Raw genomic sequence first — 18,849 nt, forward strand, 5'->3', positions numbered from 1 at the left:
ATTTTAAAACACTTTCTATTCTACACTCAGTAACTACCTATGCTTCTCCTATACTTTATTACACCTCATTTTTGCCTGTATATTTTCAAGCAATTATCAGAAAATGTTATACAATTAGAAAATGACATTAAATAAATACAGATGACGTTAAATAAAATACTAGCTACAGTATTTCCATCTGTGGAAGCTGAATAATATTTATTTATACACTTTTTTTTAACATTTTGTGCAGTGGTTCCCAACCATGGTCCTCAAGTAGCCCAAACAGTTCATGTTTTCCAGGTCTCCTCACAGGATTTTTTCACCCACTTTATATCTAATTTTAAAACACTTTGTATTCTACACTCAGTAACTACCTATGCTTCTCCTATACTTTATTACACCTCATGATTTTCCACTAGTGTGATGCCTTGGGTGGGTTCATGGCTGGGCTAATTTGGGGGTGCCCTGCGTCCCAATGTGAACCCCAAAGTGTTAGGGACATGCTCGATAGAGGTGACCTCGACGCGGTGAGCAAGCCCATATCATTGCCCAATTATATGCTAACAACCTCTTATTATATTATATATTGTAATTTACAGGAATGATTGTATAGTGCATCTGCACCCATTTCTTCCCCTGTAGTACCATAAAATCTCAGCAGATAGCACCTCTCATTACAACCACTAGGGTGTGCAGTCTAGACCCATTTCCTCTGTATAGTCTACATACTATGGGGTAAATTTACTAAGATTCGTATTTTCCAGATTCAGGTCAAAGTTCAATCACGAATGACATCGAAAGTGTAAAACTGCAACTTTTTGAATTGATTACGACTAATTTACTAAGCTGTCGTATTCGGGTTTTTCTTTTGTTCCGATGTCGATGTCATTCGTGGTTTTTTTTCTATTTTTACGGCAGTGATTAGCAAAACACTGCCGACTTTTTTTACAATCAATCTCGGCCGGATCTGTGTGATCCGTGCTGGGGTTTATTTTTTTTATTTTTTTTAATTAAACACTGTAAAATAATAAAAAAAAATGCGTGGGGTCCCCCCTCCTAAGCATAACCAGCCTCGGGCTCTTTGAGCCGATCCTGGTTGCAAAAATATGTGGAAAAAAATGACAGGGGTTCCCCCATATTTAAGCAACCAGCATCGGGCTCTGCGCCTGGTCCTGGTCCCAAAAATACGGGGGACAAAAAGAGTAGGGGTCCCCCGTATTTTTAAAACCAGCACCGGGCTCCACTAGCTGGACAGATAATGCCACAGCCGGGGGTCACTTTTATATAGTGCCCTGCGGCCGTGGCATCAAAAATCCAACTAGTCACCCCTGGCCGGGGTACCCTGGGGGAGTGGGGACCCCTTCAATCAAGGGGTCCCCCCCCCCCAGCCACCCAAGGGCCAGGGGTGAAGCCCGAGGCTGTCCCCCCCCATCCAATGGGCTGCAGATGGGGGGGCTGATAGCCTTTGTTGTAAAAGAAAAGATATTGTTTTTAGTAGCAGTACTACAAGTCCCAGCAAGCCTCCCCCGCATGCTGGTACTTGGAGAACCACAAGTACCAGCATGCGGCGGAAAAACGGGCCCGCTGGTACCTGTAGTACTACTACTAAAAAAATACCCAAAAAAACACAAGACACACACACCGTGAAAGTATAATTTTATTACATACATACACACATACAGGGGTGTATCTACCTATTGGCCAGGATGGCACTCGCCAGGGGCGCCAGGCAAGGAGGGGGCGCCGCCTGGCTGTGCCACCCGCGGCCAAAGGATAGAAAAGCAATACTGTCAGACTGTACCTGGTGAGAGTCTGTTACTGCTGGAGCGGCGCTGGTGTCCGGCAGCACCGCACTTGTAATCAGACTCAAAATAAACTACAGCTCCCAGCAGCCCTTGTTGCTGGGAGCTCCTGGCAGCAAGGGCTGCTGGGAACTGTAGTTTATTGTGAGTCTGATTACAAATGCGGTGCTGCCGAACACTAGTCTGATCACTAGTGCAGTGCGGTGCTGACAGACACCGGCGCCGCACCGGCAGTAACAGACTCTCACCAGGTACACAGCAATTGTTATATAGCACAGTGCTATAGATCTGTTTGTTGTTGAAGATAATAAAAAAGTGCCAGTGTTTGGGAGAAGGGACTGTAGTACCTGGAAAACTACATGATTTTCATGCATGTTAGATGTAAGTAAGTAGTAAGTGAAAACTTTAACTTGTTGAGTGTAATAAAGAAAATACATATCTTACCTATTTCAAGGCCATGTTCAAGGAAACGTATATCAGTTAATTGTATAATTGATCATTTTATCTTGGAAGTGATGGCACCCCGATGTTTTTTCTAACAGGAAGTACTTCTACCATCCAACTAATGGTGTTTGGTTAATGGCTGGGTCCATTTGAGGCTCATCTCACTGCAGCTCATTAGCATTTCATTCAGGATGCAGTCAAGGTGCCGGCGTTTGGCATCCCGGCGATCGGAAAGCTGACGCCAGCATCCCGAAACTGCTCGGAATGCTGATGCTGGCATCCCAACATAGATAGCGATGCAGAATGGCAAAATCCGGATTGAGTTGGTGCCAAAGTCTGTACTGGCAAGCCACGTCGGAGGGTTAGGGTTAGGCTGCGAGGGCGGGAGGGCTAGGGTTAGGCTGCAGTGAGAGAGATTAGGAAGGGTGGGTTAGGCACCACTGAAGAAGCTTTTGGGGGAGGGGGGCAGGTTAAGGTCAGGCTGTGGGAAAGGTGGGTTAGGGGGGAGGGATGGTGTAACGTGAATACGAGACACTACTGTGCAGTGTAATGTGAATGAGGGACACTACTGTGTGGCATAATTTGAATTGGAAGTACTATTGTGTCCACGCCCTTCCCCCACAAGACCATGCCCCATTTCCAATACTCACACCTTATTCCAAATGTGTGTAGGGGGGGGCGCCAGCCCCTTACTTTGCCAGGGGCGCTCGGACCCCTAAATACACCCCTGCACACATACATACATACTTACCTTAAGTTCCCACGCAGGTCGGTCCTCTTCTCCAGTAGAATCCAAGGGGTACCTGTTGAAGAAATTATACTCACGAGATCCAGGGGTCCAGGCTCCTCGGGAAATCCAGGGGTAATCCACGTACTTGAAAAAAATAACAAAACGGTGTCCCGACCACGAACTGAAAGGGGACCCATGTTTGCACATGGGTCACCTTTCCACGAATGCCAGAAACCCACTCTGACTTCTGTCTAAGTGGGTTTCTTCAGCCAATCAGGGAGCGCCACGTTGTAGCACTCTCCTGATCAGCTGTGTGCTCCTGTCCTCACTGACAGGCAGCACACGGCAGTGTTACAATGTAGCGCCTATGCGCTACATTGTAACCAATGATGGGAACTTTCTGCCCTGCGGTTGACCTAAAGTGACGTCACCGCTGAGCAGAAAGTTCCCAGCATTGGTTACAATGTAGCGCATAGGCGCTACATTGTAACACTGCCGTGTGCCGCCTGTCACTCAGTACAGGAGCACACAGCCGATCAGGAGAGTGCTACAACGTGGCACTCCCTGATTGGCTGAAGAAACCCACTTAGACATCAGTCAGAGTGGGTTTCTGGCATTCGTGGAAAGGTGACATATTTTCCATTAGTGTGATGCCTTGGGGGGTTCATGGCTGGGCTGATTTGGGGGTGCCCTGCACCCCAATGTGAACCCCAAAGTGTTAGGGACTTGCTCGACGCGGTGAGCAAGCCCATGTCATTGGCCAATTATATGCTAACAACCTCTTATTATATTATATATTGTAATTTACAGTAATGATTGTATAGTGCATCTGCACCCATTACTTCCCCTGTACTCCTCACAGGATTGCAAGTGAAATAATTTGCTCCACCTGTGGGTCTTTTAAAATGTGTCAGTGAGTAATGAATACACCTGTGCACCAGCTAGGTGACATTGGAAAACATGAACTGTTGGGGCTACTTGAGGACTGAGGTTGAGAACCACTGATTTTGTGTAACTAGCGGTCACAGAAAATGTTCATGCAGAAGGCTTGATATTGAGAAGGACTGTACTAGACTTGGAGACATCGGAGCAAATAGGGCATATAAGAAATTACCTTGGTTGAGGAGTCAGTGATTGCTCCGTTGTTGGACAGAACCTGTGCCACGCTGACCCGGTCCTCCTGTGCCGCCAAATGCAGAGGCGTCAGTCCGCTCTGCAAACCACACAAACAAATCTCAATAATTAACACATCAATTGGATCCCTATGTACAGGGTGATTGTGGAATGTTTTTCGGTAACAAGGCCAAAGGATCTGCTGTGTAAATTTAATGCTAAACCTATCTTATTTGTTAGCTAGATACACTACCAACGTATATCTTAGTATATTTGTAAGAGATACATTTTGGGAGCCTGTGTGGACCAGGGGGCAGTCACATGCATCCATACAGCCTCCCACCTCTGGCCAATGGGCCATATGCAGAGATGTAGGCTAATGACGCCTCTGCAGATGCGAATGTGTACACAGGGATTGTGTGAATTATGAAAATATCTAGATTTGTACGAAGACTCCCACCAGGGGCTTTGCAAGTCCCAGCGGCTGCGTACAAGGTGCAACGTCGCTCACAGAGTAGTCCTATGATGAAGCAGCATGGCCGCAGAACGTGAGACAATGCTACTGTGCATGGGACCGCAGATGTAGGCTGAGATGTGACCGAAACACAGTTTGACACGTCTGCGTTTTTGACGCCACTCCCAGTAACCTCTCCCAAACAGTCCCTGACTGTCAATCCCTCACCGGTGTCAGTGCACGTATGGTGTAATGGTTAGCTTTACTGGCTCGCAGCACTGAGGTCGTGGGTGCAAATCCCACCACAGCCATAACTGTGTGGCGTTTGTATGTGTCTCCCTGCTTGAGGGTACTCCGGCTTCTTCCCACAATCCAAATTCATACTGGTAGGATAATTAGCTCATGACAAAAAAAAAACTGACCCTAGTGCGTGGAAGCGTTCGTGTGTGGTAGGAAATATAGATTATAAGCTCCACTAGACTAATGTGAAAGGCAAACATTCACTGTACAGTGCTGCGGAATATGTGTGCAAGGGATGTAGTTAATATCCCGGCGGTCAGAATCCCGGCGGTCAAAATATTGACGCCGGGATCCCGAGCACTGAGAATGCAGACATCTGCGCCAGGGCTATTCCCACTTGTGGGTGTCCACGACACCCATAGAGTGGGAATAGAACCTGTGGCAAGCGCAGCGAGCCACTGAGCCCGCAAGTTGCTTTCTAGCGCTCTCCCCACTGCCGGCATTCTGTTGGCCGGGATATCGGTGTCGGTATACTGACCTCTGGGATACCGGCCGTCAGGATTCCATCCCCAACCGTATGCAATATATAAATAACTGTTAACAAATAAATATATGTCCCGAACAAGAAAGATTTGCTCATATGTTGGCACCATGAGGACTGGCTTTATTTTAAGTACTTTCTAACCTTACTGCTCTCACTTTATTAGGATGTCCTAACTTTTGGTCCAAAAATGGGTCGGCATACAGCTTAGGGTGGCTCACTGGCACCCCATTACATTCTGTTCACAAAAGTATTTTGCTGCCACTTATATTTTTATTTAGTATAAGAACGTAATAAATTTATCTAACCGTGGCTTGCACTAAACATGTAGGCAGCAGTATTTAATGTACAATTAATTCAAAGCTGTTTCTATTTATGTCCCAGAGCAAAACCTTATGATCTCCGTGGATGCAGATTATTGCTTAGAATTTATTGCACCACCCCTGACCTGTGGTCTTGTGTGCCCAAATTCCTATCTTGCTTTTTTATGTCTACATAAAGGACACAAGGAAAATGTGCCTAAGGTCAGGAGGAAAAAAAAGACTATTGTTGCCAGTTTCATGCAATGTGTAGAGTGCTTACTGGTTTAAACAGTCCTCTGATCTGTTTTCCCAAGTAGCAATCACCGTTGTGAAACTAAGGACAACAAGGAAGCTTGTGTGACATGGTGGCACATTGGCCAGCATTGCTGCCTCACAGTGCCCGGGACCTTGAATTTATTTCCAGTCAGAGTGGATTGTTATGTTCTCCTTATGTTTGGAACATTGTTTTGGTGTGCAAAGTCATATTTATTAGTATGATAATTTGCTCCGGACTAAAATAGCCCTAACTTATTGGTCTGGGGTAAGGAAATTAGATTGAAAGCTTTAAAGGTGCAAAGAATGATGTGATTTATGGTTATGTGGCATTACAGCGCTGCAGAATATGATATATCAGTTGTTCCCAACCTGGGCCCTCAAGGCACCCTAACAGTGCAGGTTTTAAGTATATCCACATCATGACTGAGGTACTAATTAACCCGCCTGTACTCAAGCATGGCTATCCTTAATACTTGGACTGTTAGGTGCCTTAAAGACTGAGTTTGGGAACCTACTGTATGTGTTATTGTGATGTAGATGATCACCGTACTAATAAATCATATCTGTACAAGTGAAATGTAAGACTAGCTGCAGTACTGGTAATACCTTGTTGCTAACATTGACATTAGCGTTTCTGGTGAGGAGCAAGGACACCATATCCATGTGGCCCTCTTGAGCGGCAAGATGAACAGGGGCAATCCCTTGCTTGGTCATAGCATTGGCATCTGCACCATATTCAAGCAGGGTGGTAGCAATGTCCATCTGGTTTTTCTTTGCAGCAATGTGTAGTGGTGTGTATCCGTTCTGTAATGAGAGAGACACTGCTTGCAAGATATCTTCCAGGACATTGTCATTATGGAAGAATATAAGTAAAGCATAGTGGTATACAGCTTAACAGGTGCCATGAAAGGCACAAGAAGTTAACAAATTTTATCACAGTAACTAATTAGGCCTTACAGTAGATCCTGGAACTTTTCATATATTATACTAAGTCTTAGATCATCTACCACTGAAGTTCTCTCTATTAGGCCTCTATTACCAGTAGAGAAGAGCGGTTTGGTTCTTCCTGCCACGTTTGTGCCAAAACTGAACAGCTCATCTCTATTTATTAGCCCTTTTAGGTTTTTAAAGAGATACCATTCCATTGTCTTCAATAGACTTACATCCAATAGAACATGTTTACATACAAATAATTTACAGTAAGTCTTCCCAAGGGGTTGGGTAAGGGATGCTGGTGCCTGGGAAGACAGACAGCAGCATCCTGACGTACAACATCCCGACACCTGCTGGGTAAGTATTCTAACCTACTTCCCCTACCCCTCTAACCCTGAAGACTGTTATGGTGAGGGCAATTGAACAAATTAAGGTGACAGATAGATGGAGTGATAGATTTAACCATTTATGTATAAAAGGCTTTTTGGATATTCCACATGACAAGTCTGAGCCCACAAGCTCTAATGATACAGATGAGATAATAACATCTGAACGTCCTAGATAGTAAATCTTGATCGCACTTGGCTTAAAGAGATATAGGGTCATTATGTTTAGGTTGACGCTATGGTATGTAAGATATAAAATAAGGTAGTAATGTACTCTCTTTTCCTTCAAGTCCATCACTCCTTATTCTAGTCTATAATAGTCCTTATTATTTTTTTCCCCCTTTGTTTCCTCCCTTTTTCAGGGTTTCTCTTTTCTTTCTGAATGCCCAATACTGAATGGACCAAATTTATGTACAATAAAAATAAAAAACATACTTTTTATTTGGGCAATAATATTTAATCAAGAGAATTAATAAACTGAAACATTAAGCTATTTAACTTAACTTGCACAGTAATAAAGTACCAGCCAATCAGCTCCTAACTGCCATGTTACAGGCTATTTTTAAAAAATTACAGTTAAGAGCTGATTGGTTGGTATTTTATCACTGTGCAATTTATCACTCTCCAAGGCTTGATAAATCTGTGCATTAATTCTGAAAAATATGGTGCTAAAACTATTTTACTGGTGATAGGTACAGAATAATTCTCTAATCAAGCACTTCACCTAGTAGTAGAATATTATATTTTATCATTGGTGTATTTTAAGAGTATTATTTTATTTTGCATGTATATTGTGCATGTGTGTATTAATGTTTTGCTTTCGTGGTGTGCTTGTCTTGTCGTTATTTTAATATTTTTACAGGGGGACTATAGGTACCAGCAGACCCTTCAATGACCCGCATGGTGGTACTTGTGGTTTTCCAAGTATCGGCATACAGGTAGGCTTGCTGGTACCTGTAGTCCTACTGTAAAAAATAATATTATTTCTAAACCAAATTCAAATGCTATCAACTTGGCACCCATATCCCAGGGGTGCTGGGAATAGCACAGGGCTTCAGCCCAGACCTTGGGTGCCCTGGAGGTATGGAGGTCCCCTCTTTATCAGTCTCTGACTAGTTTGCTGGGTTAATGCATTGGCCAAGGTACCCCAATAAGTGTGTCCCCTGGCTGTGGCCTTACCCCCTGCTAGTGGAGCCCGGTGATGGTTCTAAAAATATGGGGGACCACTACTCGTTTTGTTTCCCGTATATCCAAGAGCCTGGTGCTGGTTATGCTTTTGGAGGGGACCTCATACCGTTTTTTTACTTTACAGATGTTTTTCCGCCTTTTACAGACAGAAGCATGTATGGATCTTACTGATCTGTGCATGGTTCTGTCAAACTCGCCTATCAAAAGCTGGTCTATTGAAAAGTTTTTGGTAAGGTTTTGGGATGCGAGTTCCTATTACATTGGCTGAGATATATGTTTTCCATTGGAGATGCGGGAGTGTGAGAAGCATGCGAGTTTGCATGTTTTTCACCCTATTACATGTGCAAATTTAGCTCTAAACTCACATTCTCAGAACTCGTACCCTATTACATTTAGCACTGTGTGTTTTGTTTATTCAAGAACACCTTTATTATTTCCTTTTATTTTCTTATTTTCCACAGTGCTGACAGTTAATGAGTTAATTGAAGTTATTTGCTTTGTGCCCCCCATGAACTTTAGTGTGGTCTTGATTCCCGCCACACTTCTCTTGCATTGTATTGCCCTAAAACTTTGAAATACACCAGAGGCTGTGGAGTGATTTGGATTAAGATGTGAACTGAGGGGCTAATTCAGGTTGGATCGCAAATCGCGGATTGCAAAATTCTGCAATACTTACTGAATCATGGATCTTTACTTTTAAAATAATCTAAAGCTACAGTATACCTCTAACTGTAAAATAAATGGTGTCTGTGTGTTTTATACTGTGGGTTTCTGACTAATCCAATCTAAAGCAACTGTCTATATATAAGACCTTGTTATCTATTTACTCTGTCTATATAAAGGTCAGTGTGGACCCTTCTCCCTCTGAGTAGCTATCAGATCTGCACGCACCAGCCCACAGATCATGTTCCGCAGATGCCTGGTGCCAAATGAATTCCTCTGTTGTTAGTCACTACATACAGTCTATGACAACATGATTGCTCAGAACTTCTTATCGTTGATGTGTCAGTCAATTGTGACAGAACTCCAATATAGGAGGAGATGTATTAAACCTTCTAAAGATGATAAGTGGTGGTATTGTCCATATCAGCCAATCAGATTTGTGGTATTGCCCACAGCAACCAATCAGATTCTAGCTGTCATTTATCTAGTGCATCCAATAAAATGGCAGCTCCACTTGTCTTTTAGAGTCAAGATTTTTAAAAAGTCCATATCTACCATGGCTATTAGGAATGACGTACTGTATAATCATTCTAGAAATCTTATGTTCACAGTAAGTAACAATGGGCCAGATGTATTAACCTGGAGAAGGCATAAGGAAGTGATAAACCAGTGATATGTACAGGTGATAAAGGCACCAGCCAATCAGCACCAATATGTAAATTACCAGTTAGGATCTGATTGGCTGCTGTCTTTATCACCTTGCACATAACACTGGTTTATCACTTCCTTATGCCTTCTCCAGGTTAATACATCTGCCCCTATGTACTGTATAACAGCATCCTAACTGATTGTGGCTGCATGACCAGGACTAGGAGTAGGCAGCTCAGGTAACTGCATTAGGGTGCAACACCAAACACACTACAGAATAATGCGAGAGAATGTAAATTCCTTTCTTATGGTTTTATTTTTAACCATTGTTTTGTGGCTGCTATTTGTAACCCTAACACACAGCTGACACACGGCAACACACAGTGTCATCATTGTATTGTGAGTCACCAAACAGTCCCCGAATAGCCTAAGCATTAATTGCTAATACACAATATCCCAATCTCCAGACAGAGGGAACCTATCCCTACTGCTCTTGTATACACAGTTTATTTCATGTTGGGTTCTTACCTTTGCAGCTCCGTGAGGCGATGCACCTTTATCCAAGAGTAGCAGCGCCACTTTCTGGTTATCGTAATGTGCCGCAACATGCAGTGGAGTTAGCCCACTCTATAAAACATGCAGAAACAACTAATATTACACAAAGTGTGCACACTAACTTTGTGATGTCCAATTAGGATTGTATAACTAATAAATTCTGTAAGCACTTGTTACACTGGCAAAATGTAAAAAACAAACAAACCCAGATTTGAACCTGCCCTTACCAAGTGGACAGAGTGATCGTTTCAGGCCAACTGCATTTTATAAGTAATCAGAGAGTAGGAGACTACGGGGGTCATTCAGATCTGATCGCTGGGTTGTCAATTTTGCTGTCCTGCGATCAGATAGTCGCCGCCTCCAGGGGGAGTGTAAATTCACTGTGCAAGTGTGCGATCGCATGTGTAGCTGAGCTGCGAAAATACACTATGTGCAGTCTCTGCACAGCTCAGGACTTACTCCTCCAGTGCGATGAGAACAGGCTGATCGGGACGGGGCTGACGTCAGACACCCTCTCTGAAAACGCTTGGGCATGGCCTGCGTTTTTCCGGACACTCCCTGTAAACGCTCAGTTGCCACCCACAAATGGCCTCTTCCTGTCAATTACCTTGCGAATGCCTGTGCGATCGGATTTTTTGCACAATCCCCTCGCTGACCGGCGATGCCCGTTGTTGTCCGACGCGCATGCGCATTGCGGTGCATGCACAGTTAGGACCTGATCGACCGCTGTGTAAAAGTGCACAGCAGCGATCAGATCTGAATTACCCCCTATATGCAAGCCCGTCCTCCCATTATATGTAGCAGTTGCAGAGTAGACTGCGCATTCAGAGGTCTTGATAACATGGCGCCTGTGTGATTTCTGCAGTGTCAGACCCCAGAGAGGAAAAGCTTTATGTATGGGTTCAGAGTGTGCGGTGTGGGACCCCTGTACCCTAGGGCCCATGTGAACCGCGCACACTGCATCCATTACAGATTCACCCATGCACAATCTGTCATGTGACTTGTTCAATCATACAGTATAAACATATCTACTTATAGTTTAAAAACAGAGTGATAAACCAAAATTCCCCCCACAGGGGATGCAAGTCCTTCGTTGTGCTATATGTTAGTGCTTGGTAAGGTGCTTTAGTGCTTCTGCTTTATTATACATTGTTTAAGTGTTTTCCATCTTTAGAAAATAAAATATGGCAGAAGCTGTGTCTGTATACCACTTCAGCTATTAGCGACCATTACGTGGAAAACAGAAGAACATTACAGTTGGCCGTGGATTACATAATGTGGCCTTCGTACAAGTGAGCAAATGCAATTCACAAGGGGATGCAGGATATTAGGCAGGGCAACAGCAAAACCTTTTAGTCCATTTTAAATAATTTTCTTGCATGTTTCTTATGTAACCTAGTTTAAAGTGGTAGTAAACATTGTGCTGATGCATTCCTCCCCTGGTTCTTAGGGTCTTGTAGAAACTCAAAAGGTGATTTACAAACCACAAAAACTGTACACGCACAATGCTACTTTATATGTGCAGGCGCGTCTAACTGTTACACTAGCGCACTTCCACTATTTGGTCCTTGGAACTACACCTCAGAAAAACCAAGCAACTCCAACTTTGGGGGCCTGATATAAGGTGGATGCAAGTAAAACATTGGGCACAAATACCTGATGTTTTACTTATGTGCATGCCTCCGATGGTCATCAACGGACACAGATCGGAACAGAATGAAGATTCAGTCAGTTCTGATAGGGGTTCCTGGGGTGGGGGAAGGGTGGTAGCTTGTGTCTGTGGGCGTGCTGGTGACAGAGACTGCGTAGACATTGTCTCTCTGACACCGCCAGCCAAATACCGTTGGATATTCTGAGCAGACATAGGGATTCAGATGGTGCGACTGATGTCCGCTTGATGTCGTGCCTTTGTGCACACCAGATTCGAGCTGCAGCCGGTGTACATCACAATAGACAGCTCATCAGCTGCAGCATTACCATAATTACACAAAAGTTGCAGCTGTTACTGCTTAGCACCCACCACTGAATCAGATCCTAAGTGCAAATACACCAAAGGTGTATGATGGAAAGAGTGCAGTATCACTTTAAGGACTGGCCTGCCAACAACTGTTTTATTTCATTTTTTTTTTCTCCAGCAACTTTGCTCTTCAGCCAAAGTGCAAAGAGAAGGTGCAAAACGTGTCACATCAAAATTAAAGACTTAGACCCAAATTAAAAATGATCTCAGATCTTCCATGATTCTGGAAACATTCACTTTTCACCCTTTATTTCATATAAATATTCTTGTCTACTAACCACCATCTCCTTTTGGAATTTTGGGCCACATATGCCAATTTTGTACTCATTTCACCCCGGTATAAACCACAACAGATCATTTGTGTTGAAGTTTTGCACTTTGTAAATGACTATAACAGTGTGATATACAGTCCTGTACCACTGAGCATGCGGATAGCAGCAGCCTGTGGACGGTTACTGCTAAGCTACAGAATCAGTATTTAGAGACAGATCTGCACCCACCTTTCCAGCAGCATCTGGGGATGCACTCTTCTGCAGAAGTAATTTGGCTACTTCAATCTTTCCATATTTTGCAGCGACGTGCAGAGGAGTAAATCCTTTCTGTAAATACAAGGTTTATAAGTGGTCAAACAGGTTTTCCTTATGTAAAGCCAAAACCATTCCAACAGCCATAACAATGTTTTATGACTACACAAAAACCATAATGAGGCACATTGAAACATTTTACAAACATATAGTACATAAACTACCCTCAACATACAGTACAAGCAAAACCGGATTTACAGATTCCTGGCCTAGAGCCAAACTAAATTGTAGCTTCTCCTACCTTGATTTATTAAATCCTATAGTCAGATTAAGCTTTTTATTGAGTCTCTTGCGCCTCAAAAGTTCAGTTTAGTTATTATCAGATTGTCATATTTAACCAAATAGGGCAGCTCTTTCAGATCAATTTACAATTGTATCTTGTTCCACCTATAGAATAGATGCCTCACTATCTTAGCCATTCCTGAGGTAGAAACTGAAAATACCACATTATATATAAATGACCCTAAATATCTGCAAACAAATTGTGTACACATTTAAGAGAAAACTTATGTTTAGAGCACCACTGTGGTTTAGTAGTTAGCATTTATACCTCACAGAACGAGGTCATGGTTCAATTCCCTGTCATAGCCTATCCATGTGGAATTAGTATGTTTGCATGTGTTTGCGTGGCTTTTCTCTGGGTGGCCCAGTTTCATCTCACACTCAAAAAAACCCATATTGATAGGTTAATAACCCTTTGTATGTTAAATAATTTAGACTGTACACTTCAATGGGGCAATGACTGATTTGAATGATACTGTACATAGGGAGGAATTCAATTAGCCGTGGTAAATTGCTGCGGCTAATTGATCCCCTGGGGGTTATTCAGTTTTCTCCAATATCTGACATTATCTGGGATTTTATTTCACCTCCCCAAAAGCAGATGAAACACAATCCCCTATAACTGCCCCTTTTTTGCAGCCATGAACGCGAAAACACATGGATTCAGGAATTTACCCCAGATCCTGTGTTTTCATGCGAAAATGGAACATTTTTTGTGCAGTAAAAATGGATGGTAATTGAATGAACTGGGGGGAAATAATTGCACAAAAAAATTAAAAATATTGTGGTAAATTCCTGTTTTTACCACATGAAAAATTATCGGGAACAACTGAAATCCCCACTTATTTTCTATACAGCGCTTCGTAAATTTGTTAGCTCTACCAACACAGTAAGTACCACAAACGTATAAATTTGCATTGAGAAAACTGATATAAAACAAAAATACATTTATATTGAGGTAAGTGCATTTGACTGCTATTTAATGGTGTGTTGGGCATACATGCTAGTGCAGGATGGGCTGCAAGCTTAAGGGATATATTCAATTAGTGGTGAATTTTCCGACAGTCGGAAATCAGCACTAATTTGACATGAGTGTATTCAATAGCAGGCATTTTCACCTGTTATTGAATCAATTTTTGCTCATGTCTTCTCGTTTTTTTTTTTTTTTGGTCAAATTGGCATAGGCAAAAATGAACCCAAAAAGTAAAAAAAAATGCCTGCAAATTCGACAAAACACGTGGATCGGCAGCGAATTCACCGATCCACATGGTTTTTACCCATACAGATTTTTTGACCAGCCAAAAAAATGTCACGGGCATTAAGTAGGTCGAATGTAAATTCGGCCTAAAACGGTCGAATAGTGCAATTTTTTTGACTGGTCAAAAAAACGGCACTAATTGAATACCCCCTTAATGTTCTAATTAAAATATGAACAAAATCCTCATGCTTTTATTTGCTAGACACAGACAAATTTACACTATATTATTGGCAGCACTGACAGCAAAAGTATTTCTGTTATGTATACTGTACACATATGACATTAATACTGCCATGAACCCGATACCATGTATAATATGGGTATAACGAACGCAGGTGTATTCTCTCTATCTTTCTCTCTCTCTCTCTATACATATATATATATATATATATATATACACACTAGCTGGAGTACCTGGCATTGCCCGGGATTTTAAGAATGTTTGTTTACAAAAATTAATTTAATTATTAAACACACAGTATAAATAACATAGTATAAAAGAGCATGTAAAATGTTATACACATCAATAAAATGAAAACCCAATTTAAAAATGGCACAGCACATTATGTGTCTCTTGATATACTCTGTGCTGCTGGGGGACCGTTCTACTTCCACTATATAACTCTCAGTGTGTGGGTTCGTGCTACCTCCATTCCCCTCCTCACACCATGTCACTGCCCCTGTCACATGCAGCCCTGTCATCACTGACATATCATGCATGTCCTGATATAGTCTGTGCCGCTGGCCCACCTCTAGGGGTGCTAGTGGTGTGTTACCCCCACAGTGTTTGTTCCCAGAGTGTAAGAAATATGTGTAGCAAGTTTGGTGTAAATCGCTCCAGGCATTCTAGAGTTATGCTGTCTGCTGAAAAACTCTGTGCTGCCTCAACCCTAGGGGTGCTAGGGGTGCCTTACCCCCACAGTGTTTGTTCCCAACTTGTAAGTCATATGTGTACCAAGTTTGTTGTAAATTGGTCTAGGTATTCTGGAGTTATGCTGTCTCCTGAAATACTCTGTGCTGCTGTCCCACCCCTAGGGGTGCTAGGGGTGTCTGACCCCCACAGAGTTTGTTCCCAGATTGTAAGCCAGATGTGTACTAAGTTTGGTGTAAATTGCTCCAGGCCTTCCACAGTTTTGCTGTCTGCTGACATACTCTGTGCTGCTGTCCCACCCCTATGGGTGCTAGGGGTGTCTGACCCCCACAGTGTTTGTTTCCAGAGTATAAGTCATATGTGTACCAAGTATGTTGTAAATTGCTGCAGGCATTCCAGAGTTATGCTGTCTGCTGAAATACTCAGTGCTGCTGTCCCACCCCTAAGGGTACTAGGAGGTGTTTTCCTCCCACAGTGTTTGTTGCCAGATTGTAAGGCATATGTGTACCAATTTTTGAGTACATTGCTCCAGGAATTCCGGAGTTATGCTGTCTCCTGATATACTCTGTGCTGCTGTCTGCCCCCCTAGGGGTGCTAGGGATTTCAAATTGTTTTAGTTGCCTCCGCCATGTTTTGATACGCATGTATGTCAAATTTCAAGATCTTCGCTTCTAAACTGTGGATTTGTATAGAAAGACAGAAGGACAAATTTTCATTTTTTATATATTATATTATATATATATATATATGTATATATAAATATATATATTTTCTAAAATGAGAATAAGAAAGGGCGCCTCATAGTGCATCAATCCGTTTCATAAAAAATGTATTTAGGATTCTTCACACACATATGGTTTCAAATCACGTACCAGAAGCGGCGGTTTCAACCACCGTAAGTTTTACAAGTTCAACACCAGGTATTATATGGATAGTACCACGAGCAATAACCAGCAGCGATTTCACCACCACAGTCTGCTCCTTCACGCTAGGCCACATCCCTACGCGTTTCGTCACGTTGGACTTCGTCAGAGGGCTGGCCTAGCGTAGCACAACCTCCCAATAAATCACAATTCTCCACCAATCCACATGCGGCGGTGTTTTCCAACTGCATTCATAGCATAAAACGGACTATATATAAATGTCCGTGAAAGTAACCTTAAAATGCTTATTTAATTTCCACTTACATCTATACATAAACGGAACAATTAATTGTTCATAAAACCTCAATTAATAACTTCCAAACAATCATAAAGACATATATATAATAATAATCCATTTCCCTATCTATGTTAATAAATCTTAATAATCCACAAACCTCTTTATGGACACAATTATAGCTTGGTGATAGGATATAATAAAAATCTTTTTTTAAAGGAAATTAGGTTGACCCTAACTGTTTAATTTAAAAACGGGGTAATTTCAAATCCCTCATTCAAACCCACCGGGTGCAGTGTATTAAGAGTCATTATCCAGAACGTCTCTCTTCTGGCTAACAGTTTAAGTCTATCTCCTCCTCGCTTATCCGGTTTCACATTCTCTAAACCTATAAACCTCATTGCACTAGGATTACCTTTCTGACAATTTTTAAAGTGTCTAGGCACACTGTGGTTTTCTAAATTATTTTTAATATTTCGATAATGCTCTAAAATACGTAGTTTTAAGACTCTTTTTGTCTTACCCACGTATTTTTTACCACAATTATTACAATTATTTTACTTTTCTGGGGGAATTCTTTATCCAACGTTGCGGGACGGCGATAGGGACGATTTGCGCCCCGAGCCTTGCTAATGTGTATTTGGGGGAGTGGGAGCAAAATTGTATATATAATAACAATCCTTTTAAGGACCATATTGTGCTGTTTAAGAGATATATTGACGACTTGTTGGTCGTTTGGGAGGGGTCGGAAACATCGTTCTCTAATTTTGTACAGTATTTACATAGTAATGACTTTAACTTAGGTTTCACATATAATATGCATAAAACGGAAATACAATATCTAGATTTGAACTTAAGTGTAAGAGGAGACGAAAAAACGGTGAATACTTGCACTCATTTTAAACCGGTAGATAGTAATAATTACCTCGATTATAACAGCTGCCATTATGTTAAATGGAAGAAAAATCTCCCTTTTTCACAATTACTGAGATTAAGACGTAATTGTACTGATATAAACAAGTTCGAGGATCAAGCAAATATTTATGCATCTAGATTTAAAGAAAAAGGATATCCGAAACATTTAGTGGAGACAGCTTTAAACAAAACCCGTTCATTGGACAGGAAACAGTTAATTCAGTATAAAGAAAAAAGGATAGATCCTATTAAAAGTAAGAAGGATTTTGATTGTCCATTTGTAACGCAATATAATGTAAAGGTTAATGAGATCCGTAAAAGTTTGGAAAAACATTGGCATATATTAAAAATGGATTCGGTGCTGGGAAACGTGATAACAGAGAAACCGAACGTAGTGTTTAGAAGAGCTAAGACTCTGAAACACCATCTCTCACCTAGTGAACTCCCGTTAATTAATGAAACTAGCAGGGACACTAATACGTTTTTGAAGAAAAGCACAGGTTTTTATACCTGTGGCAGCTGTAAGATGTGTACACATGGATTAACAGGGAAGAAAACGTTTGTAGATAGTGGGGGGAGGAAAGAATTTCCAATAAAGGAATTTATTAACTGTAATACCACCTTTGTGGTTTACATGCTGACATGCGGCTGTGGTAAAAAATACGTGGGTAAGACAAAAAGAGTCTTAAAACTACGTATTTTAGAGCATTATCGAAATATTAACAATAATTTAGAAAACCACAGTGTGCCTAGACACTTTAAAAATTGTCAGAAAGGTAATCCTAGTGCAATGAGGTTTATAGGTTCAGAGAATGTGAAACCGGATAGACTTAAACTGTTAGCCAGAAGAGAGACGTTCTGGATAATGACTCTTAATACACTGCACCCGGTGGGTTTGAATGAGGGATTTGAAATTACCCCATTTTTAAATTAAACAGTTAGGGTCAACCTAATTTCCTTTTAAAAAAGATTTTTATTATATCCTATCACCAAGCTATAATTGTGTCCATAAAGAGGTTTGTGGATTATTAAGATTTATTAACATAGATAGGGAAATGGATTATTATTATATATATGTCTTTATGATTGTTTGGAAGTTATTAATTGAGGTTTTATGAACAATTAATTGTTCCGTTTATGTATAGATGTAAGTGGAAATTAAATAAGCATTTTAAGGTCACTTTCACGGACATTTATATATAGTCCGTTTTATGCTATGAATGCAGTTGGAAAACACTGCCGCATGTGGATTGGTGGAGAATTGTGATTTATTGGGAGGTTGTGCTACGCTAGGCCAGCCCTCTGACGAAGTCCAACGTGACGAAACGCGTAGGGGGGTGGCCTAGCGTGAAGGAGCAGACTGTGGTGGTGAAATCGCTGCTGGTTATTGCTCGTGGTACTATCCATATAATACCTGGTGTTAAACTTGTAAAACTTACGGTGGTTGAAACCGCCGCTTCTGGTACGTGATTTTAAACCATATGTGTGTGAAGAATCCTAAATAAAT

The 18,849-nt window shown here is 41.7% G+C and overlaps 1 protein-coding gene across 27 annotated transcripts in view; it reads right to left on the reverse strand.

The window, feature by feature from the left end:
* The window catches only part of ANK3 (ankyrin 3), a 1,328,922-nt gene that overhangs the window by 229,642 nt on the left and 1,080,431 nt on the right, over positions 1–18,849 (reverse strand). For all 27 annotated transcript variants that reach the window (XM_063961780.1, XM_063961785.1, XM_063961778.1 and 24 more), the window contains 4 exons: positions 12,775–12,873; positions 10,231–10,329; positions 6,491–6,688; positions 4,073–4,171 (listed from right to left, as the gene is read on the reverse strand). In XM_063961780.1, coding sequence (XP_063817850.1) covers positions 4,073–4,171; positions 6,491–6,688; positions 10,231–10,329; positions 12,775–12,873 — 495 coding nt within the window. The remainder of the gene's footprint in view (positions 1–4,072; positions 4,172–6,490; positions 6,689–10,230; positions 10,330–12,774; positions 12,874–18,849) is intronic.

Source organism: Pseudophryne corroboree, chromosome 3 (assembly GCF_028390025.1).
Source record: "Pseudophryne corroboree isolate aPseCor3 chromosome 3, aPseCor3.hap2, whole genome shotgun sequence".
NCBI lineage: Eukaryota > Metazoa > Chordata > Amphibia > Anura > Myobatrachidae > Pseudophryne > Pseudophryne corroboree.